Here is a 13,951-nt window from a genome sequence, read left to right as displayed (position 1 = left end):
CCGGTGCGCTCGTGGACTCATGTGTCCGTCAACCAGCAGCACGCCGACCTTCACAACTTCTTCGAGACTCCTCAGTAACACCCTGGAGGCTCAGCTGGGGGCGCTCAGGTGCTCACTGCCTGCTTTCTTTACATGGATCCCTGGACTGCACCGATCTGTGCCACAATGACTTCACACACCTGAAAGCAGCAGAGCTCTGATCACGCAGCGCCGCGGGCCGAGAGAAGGCGGCGTGTAATTAAGGCAGCAGCACCTGAGGCCACAAAGAGCCCAGCTCAGCTCCAAGCAACGGCATGACCGAAGGCCTCAGGAATGTGGAGCACTGTTAAAAACAGAGGAGGCCTCAGGCGGCAGAAATAGACAGGTATTTTTAAAAGGCCGAGTCAGGAAGACTGAGACGACTTCCAGCAGACACAGATCATCCTGACAGATCTTACAACAGCTCAACCCAAACCTTTCACTTCACATTCAGACGCACAGCAGCGACAGGAGGCAGCTGGGAGCGTTCTCCTGCACCTCACAGTTGGTGCATACTTCCTGTCAAATCAGAAAAAAATGCTCTTCAGGGTTAAACTTTTTCATCTAGCTTGAAAATATGCCAACATGAAGCGCACGCAGACTGAAGGAGGGCTGATGCAGAAGAAACGCAGCGATGCATAAATGACTGAGCTCATGAGCTGCAAGAGCTCAGCTGCAGTTTATTTACGTCATCCTGTTTAAACAGGGAGGATGAATATTCCCGGGGGAAGCAGGAGATGCGGCTGAAAGAGGTCAAAATAGACCCTGAGCATGTCTGAGAATCATAAACACCAACAACTGAAGCCAGTGCTGGTGGTGCGTTCAGAGGCGGCTGGGACACCGAGCTGCCAACTCAAACCATGAGCGAGCAAATGGCACAGACGTGATGGAGACCCAGCACGAGCTCCACCTGCTTTCAGTCAGGTCAGAAAATAGCTGCGACCCCCCCAAACACACACACACACACACACACACACACACACACACACACACACACACACACACACACACACCTCTGATTCCAGCGCCATCTTAAAAAATAGAACTCAAGTAAATACAAGTAGAATGTCATCTCTGACCCTGTTTGACGTCATACTGCCAGAAAACAGTCTTCTCTCCTGTTGAAGAAAGTCTCACCAGACTCCGTAGAAAATTCCACAGATTTAAATGTTCCCGGAGCCTTTCCACCTCTCACAGCTGTTCAGCGCGCTGCACTTAGAGCAGAAGCGCCAAGTTTATAGTGTAATTCTATTAAACAGAGAGTGCTTTGATGTGCTGACTGAGGCCGAATAAAAGAGAGGGACCCGCAGATGTGTGTTTGTGTCGTTTCGTGTGGCAGTTTTAACAGAAAAGAAAGAAACACGAAATTTACATTTTTAGGGGGGTTCGGCTCAGCGGAGAGGAGCGTGCAGGGGGTCAGACCGAGTAGAAAGTTTGAGTACACGGTGGTCACGTATGCCTCTCTTGTTTCTGACTGTTTGAAGCCATATCAGGTAATCAATCTCCTCCAGAGTTTCGCAACTTCTTTATTTCCCAGCCAGACTCCATAGAAAATTACACTACTTTAACTTTTCCATCCAGTTTGCTTCCACCGCAGATTTTCCATCTGCTTTGGAATGTGAGGACGTGCATTCAATTCGTGAAACAAACACTTCTCCAAACACACACACAGAGCTCACTGAGCTGCCCTCGGACCTAAAGCGCAGAAACTCGCAACACTAAATATGGGATTCCGTGTAAGACTGTGTGGTTTGAGTGTTTTGACTGTAAGCCGAATGAAAGACTGACTCATCCAGATGCGTAAACATTTGTGTCTGTGTTGGTTTGTGCAGCTGTTTTCAGCGGGGAGGAAAGAAAAGCTTAAATGTGGAGTTTCTTAAAGGAGGTTCGGAGCGGAGGTGAGCGCGAGAGGTGTTCGGGGTCTTACCGAGGTGCAGGGTGAGGTTGATGGAGTTCGGGTACTGAATCCCCGCCAGCATGGTCTGGCTCTGCCACCAGGTAGTGTCCTGCTGGTTGTTGTAGTCGGTCAGGTACGCGGCGCCGTGGTGGTTCCGCGGGTCCCGGGCGTCGCAGATGTGGCACGACTTGGTGACCCCGGTGGCGCCGGTCTGCACGCAGTACTCCTCGGGCGGAGAGCCGCAGGTATTGGTGGCCACCACCGTCACGTTGAAGGCAGCGTTGACGAACTCGGGCATGCAGCGCTGCGGCCGGTCCCGCTCGTCCGAGCACTCGTCCATGGCAGCGCGCACGCACAGCGCCGCCGCCCAGCTCAGAGCCACCAGAGCCCGGATCACACTCGGCATTTTTCCTGCCCCCTCCGTCCTCCCTCACGATCAGAAGACTGCGCGCGGCTCCCTCGCGAACTCTCCTTCAACTTTTCAGAGTTTGCAGAAACTCCCCGGTTACCGACATGAACCGTCTCCGGGCAGCGACTGAAGCGTAGGGCGGGTGTCTCCGTCCCGGCCGCCTCCGCAGCTCGTGTCCGGCTGTGCTGTGTACTGTGTGGGGGTGTGCGGGTCTGCGCTCGGCCTCAGCTCTTTGTGTCCGCCGCCGCCATGCAACAAACTCCAGCAGGAAAAGACGAGAGTCCAGACTACACCCAGTGCGCTACTGCGCAGCTCCGAGGCGCAGAGGACCCTCCGCCACTTCCGTCACAAATCTGCAGAAAAATCCTCGGAAATCACAGCGCGAGCCACTTTTTCACCTGCACACGTCCCGCAGGTGAAAAAGACCCAGAAAAGGCGGTGGACATGAAATCATTTCAGCATTTACAATAAAAACGCGCTTATCTGACCCAAAGAGCAACTTTGAAGCGCTAAGAACAGAGTAAAGAGTTAAGTCAAGTCAACTTTATTTGTCAATTCTGCCACATGTACAGGACATACACAGAATAGAAATTTCGTTACTCTCAAACTCTAGTGATTAGAAAAATGCAAATAAAATAATTAAAAAGTAAAAATTTAAATAAATACAATACAATTTTACGTATAACAAAAAAAAGCTATGCAATATACAATATACAATATTCAAGTAAGAAGGCATAGTGGTGCAAAATAGGCAAATAGTGCAAATGGGGATTTAGTAATGTACGGTAAGAGATAGTGTAACAACAAAGTCTTATGAGGTCCAATGCTTAAGCAGTCCAATGCTCCACAAAGTGACTGGAGCAGGCCAGTGAGTGCATCAGAGAGTGAGTGTGTGTGTGTGTGTGTGTGTGTGTGTGTGTGTGTGTGTGTGTGTGTGTGTGTGACAGAGTTCAGTGAGACCGTGGTGGAGAAGAGGGGAGAGGGGGGCAGAATCGGGAGGGAGTTAAGCTTCCTGACAGCCTGATGGATGAAGCTGTCCTTCAGTCTGCTGGTCCTGGCCTGGAGACTCCGCAGTCTCCTCCCCGACGGCAGCAGCTTGAAGAAGCTTTGCATTGGGTGCGTGGGATCAGCCGCTATGCAAAGGGCTTTTTTAGTGAGACGGGTGCTGTAAATGTCCTGGAGGGAGGGGAGAGAGACACCAATGATCCTCTCTGCAGCTCTCACTATGCGTTGGAGGGTTCTGTGACAGGACGCATTGCAGGTTCCAAACCACACAGTGATGCAGCTCGACAGGATGCTCTCGATGGTGCCTCTGTAGAAAGTGTACATGATGGGGGCTGGTGCTCCTGCTCTTCTTAGTTTGCGGAGAAAGAAGAGACGCTGCTGTGATTTCTTGGCCAGTGCTGTGGTGTTGTACGTCCAGGAGAGATCCTCTGTGATGTGCACACCCAAGAACTTGGTGCTGCTCACTCTCTCCACAGACGCTCCGTCAATGGTCAGAGGAGCATGTTGGGTGTGCATTCTCCTGAAGTCCACAACAATCTCCTTCGTCTTCTCCACATTCAGAGAGAGATTGTTGTCAGCACACCACGTGGCCAGGCGTCTCACCTCACTTCTGTAGTCGGTCTCATCCCTGTTGCTAATGAGACCCACCACCGTTGTGTCGTCCGCAAACTTGATGAAGAGGTTGGAGCTGTATGATGGAGTGCAGTCATGGGTCAGCAGAGTGAAGAGGAGGGGGTGAAGAGGAGGAAGAGTGAAGAGTAAATAAGATAAGATAAGATAAGATAACCTTTATTAGTCCCACACGTGGGAAATTTGTTTTGTCACAGCAGGAAGTGGACAGTGCAAAAGTTATGAGGCAAAAATTAGAATACAATAAGAATAAATACAGTACACAACTGTACAGAATACAATAAAATAAAATAAATATACAATAAGATAAAAATAGAATACAAATACAAATACTATATACAACTGAGTAAAAATACAACGATGACAGAAAGGATTATTGCACTTAGTATTATTGCATATGTATGGATGTGTGTGCTTGATCAGTTAAAGTCTTTGTTGTGGAGTCTGACAGCAGTGGGGAGGAAAGACCTGCGAAATCTCTCCGTCCCACACCGTGGGTGCCGCAGTCTCCCACTGAAGGAGCTGCTCAGTGCTGTCACAGTCTGCTGCATGGGGTGGGAGACGTTGTCCAACAGGGATGACAGCTTAGCCGCCGTTCTCCTGTCACTCACCACCTCCACTGGGTCCAGAGGGCATCCTAGAACAGAGCTGGCCCTTCGGATCAGCCTGTTCAGTCTCTTCCTGTCCCCAGCAGAGATGCTGCCGCCCCAGCAGACCACGCCATAAAAGATAGCAGAAGCCACAACAGAGTCATAGAAGGTCTTCAGGAGTGGGCCCTCCACTCCAAACGACCTGAGTCTCCGCAGCAGGTACAGCCTGCTCTGCCCTTTCCTGTAGAGGGCGTCTGAGTTATGAGTCCAGTCCAGTCTATTGTTCAGATGAACACCAAGGTACCTGTAGCTGTCCACAGCCTCAATGTCCATACCCTGGATGTTCAGTGGTTGCAGTGGAGAATGCTTGTGCCTGCGGAAGTCTACCACCAGTTCCTTGGTTTTACTGGCGTTGATCTGGAGGTAGTTCTGCTGGCACCAGTCCACAAAGTCTTGGGTCAGACCTCTGTACTCCTTGTCGTCCCCATCAGTGATGAGGCCGACTATTGCAGAGTCATCAGAGAACTTCTGCAGGAAGCACTGGGTGGAATTGTGGGAGAAGTCTGCAGTGTAGATGGTGAAGAGGAACGGAGCCAGAACCGTTCCCTGTGGGGCCCCCGTACTGCAGACGACCCTGTCCGACACACAGCCCTGAGTCCTCACATACTGTGGTCGGTCGGTGAGGTAGTCCAGGATCCAGGTAGTGAGGTGATGGTCCACTCCAGAGTTCTCCAGCTTGTCCTTCAGAACCGAGGGAAGAATAGTGTTGAAGGCACTGGAGAAATCAAAGAACATGATTCTCACAGTGCTTCCAGCGGTCTCCAGGTGAGCGAGGGAACGATGTAGGAGGTGAATGACGGCATCATCCGCTCCAATGCCAGGCTGGTAGGCAAACTGAAGTGGGTCCAGTGATGAGCTTATTAGGCGCCGAAGCTGAGCCAGGACCAACCGCTCCAGGGTCTTCATCAGGTGGGATGTCAGAGCCACCGGCCTGTAGCTGTTGAGGTCCTTGGGGCGTGAAGTCTTATATTCAGGTCAAACACGAGTCTGACGAACAGCAGATCACCTGACCTCTCTTCTTCATCTTAACAATTTCACTTATTCATCAACACGGGCGGACATTAAGTCTGTGTGTCCTGGGGTGGGTGGGTGAGGGGGAGTGGGCCTTCTCTAAACATTCCCAGGTGTTTTCCGGTGAAGGTGAGATTTTATTATTTTTAATAGAAGGAACATCTTCACTTATTTAAAGACAAGAACACAGACGTCAGACACCAGAGGTTTGTGTTAACAATCCAGATCCAGACTTTGTGTAAGCTTTAACAACAAAGCCTAAACCCCACTCAGAGAAGTTAATCCAGACTTCCTGCTTCAGGCTCTGAGCGAGCTCCAATAAAAGGTCGTTTTTGACTCTTCTGCATGTTTCTGGATGTTTGAGGTGATGTCTAACGCAGTCACAGTCATCACCACAGAAACAGAAACACAGAGAGCTTCTCCCAGCTGCTGTGGCACGTTTCCACTGCAGACCCTCTCAGGGACCTGCGCCCCGTCCTTGTCTCAGACAGGACCTTTTGCACATTTAGTTCACGTGTTCAGCACAGAGCCACGTCTAAAGGAAAACCACCCAACCTTAAACTGCGACTTGTATCAGTGGAGTTGGTGCAGCATGACTGGCACTCTGAGATTAGAGGAACTTTGAGATTTGCGTTAAATCCTCAGAAAAATACAGAGTCTGGTTTGTGGGGTTTTCTCTGAGGCGCCTTCAGACTCTCTTGACTTGAAAATGTAAATTTTTTTCTTGAGCTTCTCCTGCAGAGAATCCACGACAGCAGCTCTGCAGGACTCGGCTGTTTTCACTCACAGCACATTCAAAATGATCGTTAACTGAGTAAAACACAGAGGACACAGATAAACACCAGCCCAGAAAATAAGATAAAGAAAAACATGTTAAATTAATATATTTAAAAAAAAATGAATAAGTAAGAAAGTAAGTAAAGTTCATTTAGCGCTTTTCACAGACACTCACAAAGATTAAAATAAACAGTACAATCAATGGACATTATACACAATGTAAAAGGTTTAAATGTAAATTAAAAATGTGAAGAATATAAAACACGTAGATCAGCAAAAGGCTTGTTTAAACAGAAACGTTTTAACTGCTTTTTCAAAGAATCCACGGAGTCAACCAAACGTAGAGTGATGGTAAACTGTTCCACAGCCGTGGTGCACAGACTGAAAGGCTCTGCCCGCTTCGGTCGTGTTCGAGGAACAACCAACAGACTCTGCGTCTGTGCGCGTGGACGACGAGCAGCGTATTTTGTAAGAAGCTCGGATGAATAATCTGGGGCCGTTTAGTGCTCTGCATGTTAAAACAAGAATTTTAAAACGAATTCTAGAATCTATTGGGAGCCAAAGTAAAGAATATAAGACGGGAGCTAGAACGAGTTCGTGGGCTGGCTGCTGCGTTTTGTATCACCTGGAGGCGAGACAGAGATGACTGATCCAAGCTGGTGAACAGGGAATTACAGGAATCTAAATGCATGAATGAGTTTTTCCAGTTCAGCTGCAGAGACCATAAGTCGTACAACACACAACACTTGTGTGTTGTTCAAACAGCGCTGTGTTTACTGCAGTCTGTGGTGTCATAATCATTTGTGGATTATTCTACATAAAAAATGTGGAATTTTCTGAAAGTTTAATCCTGGATTTTTTAAACTATCCTGGGATGAATATTTTCTAATGAACATTTTTATTGGTGGTCCTGATATGACGTCATAGTGCCAGTAAATTCATAAATAAAGCAGAAAAAATGAAAATATATATACAGGTGAAATAAACTGACTAAAGACAAATATATAAATTATTTGCCAAAAATAAAGTCGCTGGCCACTTTATTAGGCACACCTGCAGATATCTAATCAGCCAATCACGTGGCAGCTCAGTGCATTTAGGCACGTAGAGACCTTCTGAAGCACAAACCGAGCATCTGGATGGGAAGACAAAGCTGCAGCAGCTGCGTGATGATGTCATGATTACGTCATATCAGACCAGAATCAGAGGAATGTTTGCAGCTCCACGTTGAGTCAGAGCCGTGAAGACTCTGAAGGTAAACGAGGTCCAATCAGGCAACAGCAGGGTGGCGTTAGTAAACCGCCCGTGAGTGAACGAATTTATTTATACATTTAATTTTAATCAGCATTTATTTTACCTCAACATCTGTCCCCATGCCTCTCGCTCTTTTTTAAAACTCTCTTTTTTTGGTCCAAGTATATAAAAACCCAGACGATGTAAGTGAGACAGCGCCCTCTGCTGGTGATTCATGCGACTCAACAGATTAAAAAAACACTCCGTTCAAACATTTCCAACATTTTTCTCACTTGTCCAAATCTGCTGAACCTGTCAGTTTTCTGTATTAAGCTGTGAAGTTACCCGTTACTTTACTGATTACTTATTTTCAAAAGTAATTAATTACTTAGTTACTTTTTAAAAACACGATTTACAACCTGAACAGGTGATAAAGTGATAGATCTTTCAGCCCAATTCTACTTTTTCTACATAATCATCATACAAAATGTAATCAAATGGAAAAGTCTCTTTTTAAAACTTGTTTATTAGTTTTAATCTTTTAACTTTATGCATCAAGTAAACATTTAATTATCTGCAACATTCTCTGACTGGAAGAAATTAGTTTAACATTTAAACCTATTTTCTGCACATTCCAGCACATAAAATAAAATATTTTGTGTTTACACTCAGTCTTTCAAATAGATGCAAGTAAAACACAGCAGAAAATAAATAAAGTCAAAGACTCAGCGGTCCTGTTGCTCTATTTTCACCTGTAAAAGCAGGAGTGGGGCAGGCGGAGGGTTACCCTGGTGCAGGTGTGCCGCGGTCAGTGGAAGAATCCGCGAGTTTCTCTGTGAGTTTCCCATTACGTCGTAGCTACTCGGTGCTTGTTGGAAGTTTAGGGGTTTTTTTCGCTGTAAAAAGAAGTTTTCTTCCCACGCACAGCGGACACTAATGTTTTTGTCACTTTTTATGGAATCAAACTCAAAGTAAGGTCAGTACAGTGGGGCAAAAAAGTATTTAGTCAGCCACCGATTGTGCAAGTTCCCCCACCTAAAATGATGACAGAGGTCAGTAATTTGCACCAGAGGTACACTTCAACTGTGAGAGACAGAATGTGAAAAAAAAATCCATGAATCCACATGGTAGGATTTGTAAAGAATTTATTGGTAAATCAGGGTGGAAAATAAGTATTTGGTCACCTCAAACAAGGAAAATCTCTGGCTCTCACAGACCTGTAACGTCTTCTGTAAGAAGCTTTTCTGTCCCCCACTCGTTACCTGTATGAATGGCACCTGTTTGAACTCATCATCTGTATAAAAGACACCTGTCCACAGCCTCAAACAGTCAGACTCCAAACTCCGCCATGGCCAAGACCAAAGAGCTTTCGAAGGACACCAGGAAAAGTATTGTAGACCTGCACCAGACTGGGAAGAGTGAATCTACAATAGGCAAGCAGCTTGGTGTGAAAAAATCAACTGTGGGAGCAATCATCAGAAAATGGAAGACATACAAGACCACTGATAATCTCCCTCGATCTGGGGCTCCACGCAAGATCTCATCCCGTGGGGTCAAAATGATCATGAGAACGGTGAGCAAAGATCCCAGAACCACACGGGGGGACCTGGTGAATGACCTGCAGAGAGCTGGGACCAAAGTAACAAAGGTCACCATCAGTAACACACTACAACGGCAGGGAATCAAATCCCGCAGTGCCAGACGTGTTCCGCTGCTGAAGCCAGTGCATGTCCAGGCCCGTCTGAAGTTTGCCAGAGAGCACATGGATGATACAGCAGAGGATTGGGAGAATGTCATGTGGTCAGATGAAACCAAAGTAGAACTTTTTGGTATAAACTCAACTCGTCGTGTTTGGAGGAAGAAGAATACTGAGTTGCATCCCAAGAACACCATACCTACTGTGAAGCATGGGGGTGGAAACATCATGCTATGGGGCTGTTTTTCTGCCAAGGGGACAGGACGACTGATCCGTGTTAAGGACAGAATGAATGGGGCCATGTATCGTGAGATTTTGAGCCAAAACCTCCTTCCATCAGTGAGAACTTTGAAGATGAAACGAGGCTGGGTCTTCCAACATGACAATGATCTAAAACACACCGCCCGGGCAACAAAGGAGTGGCTCCGTAAGAAGCATTTGAAAGTCCTGGAGTGGCCTAGCCAGTCTCCAGACCTCAACCCCATAGAAAATCTGTGGCGGGAGTTGAAAGTCCGTGTTGCTCGGCGACAGCCCCAAAACATCACTGCTCTCGAGAAGATCTGCATGGAGGAATGGGCCAAAATACCAGCTACTGTGTGTGCAAACCTGGTAAAGACCTATAGTAAACGTTTGACCTCTGTTATTGCCAACAAAGGTTATGTCACAAAGTATTGAGTTGTATTTTTGTTATTGACCAAATACTTATTTTCCACCCTGATTTACCAATAAATTCTTTACAAATCCTACCATGTGGATTCATGGATTTTTTTTTCACATTCTATCTCTCACAGTTGAAGTGTACCTCTGGTGCAAATTACTGACCTCTGTCATCATTTTAGGTGGGGGAACTTGCACAATCGGTGGCTGACTAAATACTTTTTTGCCCCACTGTAGGTTCCTCTTCGCTGCCACAACAGTGCCTCTTCACGACCGCCATTCCTCCCCAGGTGAGTGAGCTACTCAAACATGTAGAGAAGTTATGGCAGGTAGATGTTGTCCCGGTGCCAGAAGGCAAGGTGGTTACCCTTTCAAGAGAAGACAACTATGCAGTTAGCCTGCTAGAGCAGAAGACAGTTCGTGTAGAAGTCGAGGGCATCCAACGTTATGCCACCCCCCTCCTTCGCCGCCAGAACATGCCACACCTTAAAGCTAGCCCTAACACTGTCGTTCCCAGTTTGACAGGTGTGGAGAGAAGGCTCCAGAAAGATCCAGAACGAGTTAAGATCTACCGGGCGGAGATAGAGAAGTTGGTCGACTTCAAGGTCTTCGTCGGTACCCACGTGGCTGAGATCCACGAAGTAACTCACTCGCACACCTGGTGTTATGTGGATTCAGCCCAGAACCCTGCGGATGATATAACCCGTGGGAAGTCCCTTCCCGAGCTGACCAGACCCAACAGATGGAGTCAAGGGCCTCCTTTCCTGCTCCTAGGTCCAGAACAGTGGCCTCCAGAGCCAAGTGGCACCCTGGCTGAGCCTCCAGGCCCATCTGAGCTCCGTAAAGAGACCTTTCGTGGAGTTTCTACCACCTTTGACCCCACCACCTCGAACTTCAGCAAATATGACACCTGGACACAGCTGCTGGAAGCTGCTATTACGCAGTTGCATGGGGCGGCCAAAGGCGGTGGAACTTCATCGGCTTATGACTATATTCGAGCAGAGATGCACGTCCTGAGAGAAGCTCAACAGGAGAGCTTCCCTGAGAATTATCGACTCCTTAAGCAGGGGAAATCTATCAGTCGCAGCAGTCGTTTCCTTGCACTATCCCCTGAGTTCGACCACGAGAATGAGGTCATCCGTGTAGGTGGACGTCTCCCATCCTTTAGTTTGGGATCCAACACATCCAGTCACCCGCCTGTTCATCCAGGACGTCGACAGTCGCCTGCGTCATCCAGGGCCAGAGAACTCCAAGCAGCTTTTGCAGCATGACCTCTGACCTGCAGAAGCTCCTGGCTCCCCATAAGATTGTCTTCCACTTCAATCCACCAGCGGCTCCTCATTTCGGGGGAGTGTGGGAGCGGGAGATTAGGTCTGTCAAGACGGCACTCTACACTACAGTAGGATCCCAACCCCTTCTGGAAGATGTCCTCCGCACGGTCCTTGTGGAGGTGGAGGGCATCTTGAACTCCAAACCACTAGGTTATGTCCCGTCTGACATCAGTGATCCTGATCCAGTGATCCCCAACTGCTTTCTGATGGGGCGGCCTGATGGAGCACTTCCTCAAGTGGCTTGCCCCAAAGAAGAGCTCCTGAGTCGCCGGAGGTGGAAGCACTCCGAGGTGCTGGCTGACCACTTCTGGTCTCGATTCATCCGGCTGTACCTTCCAAACCTGCAGCTTCAGCAGAAATGGCGGTCATCCCCCGCAGATGTCACAGAAGGTTTGGTGGTGATGATCGTAGATCCTCAGCTGCCTCGCGCTTCCTGGCTCGTGGGTCGCATCTCCAAAGTCCACCCCAGTCCCGAAGGGCACATCAGGTCTGCTGACATCAAGGTGAAGGACTGGACCTTCACCCGACCTGTGGCGAGGCTGGTGGTACTGCCTGCCCTCCCGGACGAAGACAAAGGACAATCACCGCAGGGGCGGATCTAGAGAAATTTTCTGGTGGCATCAGGGTGGCAAAGAAATCAAATGGGGTGGCAAAATCGAAGCCCTTTTTTTCTTACACATATGCAGGTGGTTATATATGGTTAAAATAATCCAAATACAGTAAGCATACACGTCATATAACTTAATTATTGTCTGTAGCCCACATAATTAAACACTTTAGTTACATAAAACATGTGTTTTGATGCTACGTACTGTACAGCCTGTATAATAAATAAATATGTAGCCCAATAAGTATAAAATCCAGAAAGCTACACAACATGGGGCGGTTCATTTACAAATGCAAGTCTGTTTTTTGTCAGAAAACAGTCACATTGTTACAGCTTAAATTACACAAAATGTCAGAAATCTGCACTGTCATGAACAAACATTTAAACCTAATTTTTTCTTGATTTGTTGGATCAACCCACTGAGGTCTGAAATACAACCGGCCATTTTTGACTCCTTTTGAGTTTACGTTTGTATTTCACCCTCAAATTGTTAAATTTTTCCCCCCCGTTGCCTTGTTTGGTATCTTTTCAGCTCAACTGAATTTAGTTGTTTTGACTGACATACTGCATTAGTATTACTGATCTGAAATCACACAAAGAACTTAAAATCCTAGTAGTATTTTTTTTTACTCTAAACAAAAACCCACAGACATGTTGAGCAAATGTTTATAACTTGAAATGCAAATATAAAATGTACATTTTGTAAACATATACAGCTATTTATCTAAAAATGCAGCCAATACACCTGCCGTTTTTTATTTTCATTTTGTATAAGAATTTAAAAATATTACTAAAACTAAAGTGAGAGAACAATCAGGTTTCGCAATAAGATGCCCCACAAATGATGTGTGCCAGTAAAACAAGCTTGTCCACCAAAAGACAGAACAGCTCAGGGATAAACCTGCAGGCCTGACAACAGCAGCTGTATCACTCCGCTGGTTTTCTACTCAGTGACAGTGTTTATATTGTAAATGTGCCTTTGTGACACAAAACAAAACAACGACTACACAACACAACACACTAAGTATACACTCCACACTAAACGTCACAAATCTGCCACATCTAAACTCTCTCTCTCTCGCTCGCTCTGTCTCGCTGCCGTTACCGTCACCCCCAAAAGTTTTCCCTCTTCCTAAACAACCAAATCCCACATGTTGACTTTTGTTTTTTAAATTGGGCGACATGGTGCATTTTTCCACCGATAGGAAAGAGGGTTTTCGCGCCGTCCTTAGAAAACGCTTAAAACACAAACACACACACACACGATGACAGTATTTAGAACGAAGCGTGGCTTCTATATATTATCATAACTCTGGATTTACTGGCCTGTAATTAAAATTTAAAAACTTTGAAGTCCGAACTTTCAATGTGGCTGAAACAGAGACTCAGCGTGGCTGCAGCTTGTTGCTGTGTCAGCTTACATCAGTCATGTGATCTGGAGGTGCAGCGTGTCCGTGGACCACAGAGGGTTAATAACACTCACCTTCCTTCCATTTCCAGAGTGTAACATCCACCCACCTGTTTAAAAAGCGAAATTCCCATGGTGTTGTTCAGAATGTGCTCTGGCACGATCATAAGCATCGCTTGCTACTGAAAACAAGAAAAAAGCCGGTCCTGCTATGGGCTGAACCATTTGTTACTGGTGCAGGGGTAACACTATGCAATATATTCAGTTTTAGCATTTATATTCACTGCTGACTGTAACTACGCTCAAAATGTTAATGCTGTCTTATTTTAATAAACAACACTGTCATATGCAAAACTGGGGTGGCAAGGGATCATTTTAGGGTGGCACTTGCCACCCCATGCCACCCTTCTAGATCCGCCCCTGTGCAGCTCTACTTCAATATATCAAATATTTGTGTCATTCTCAAAACTTTTGGCCATGACTGTACTGAGAAGCTACGAGAGGTGGCCAAAGAAAAGGACGGGTCTTATCCATCAGAGAAAAACCCAACATACACCCACCCCTGCCCAGCTCCTCTCAGGAGACTGAGATGAGTATGAAGATGTCTAGCACAAATCAACAG

General features: G+C 46.8%; 1 protein-coding gene across 1 annotated transcript in view; it reads right to left on the bottom strand.

Annotated features, from left to right (window-relative positions):
- The window catches only part of lamc1 (laminin, gamma 1), a 47,491-nt gene extending 44,877 nt beyond the window's left edge, over nt 1-2,614 (bottom strand). Inside the window, exon 1 of the mRNA XM_085254119.1 lies at nt 1,946-2,614. Coding sequence (XP_085110245.1) covers nt 1,946-2,321 — 376 coding nt within the window. The 5' untranslated portion in view covers nt 2,322-2,614. The remainder of the gene's footprint in view (nt 1-1,945) is intronic.
- Between the last annotated feature and the right edge of the window lie 11,337 nt (nt 2,615-13,951).

The sequence above is a fragment of the Mchenga conophoros genome, linkage group LG18 (genome assembly GCF_057382185.1).
Source record: "Mchenga conophoros isolate Kocher_MC1m ecotype Shallow Benthic linkage group LG18, M_conophoros_male_GT1.1, whole genome shotgun sequence".
In the NCBI taxonomy this organism is placed as follows: Eukaryota; Metazoa; Chordata; class Actinopteri; order Cichliformes; family Cichlidae; genus Mchenga; species Mchenga conophoros.
The sequence above is the reverse complement of the archived record's forward strand: the minus strand, read 5'-3'. Positions and strand labels throughout refer to the sequence as shown.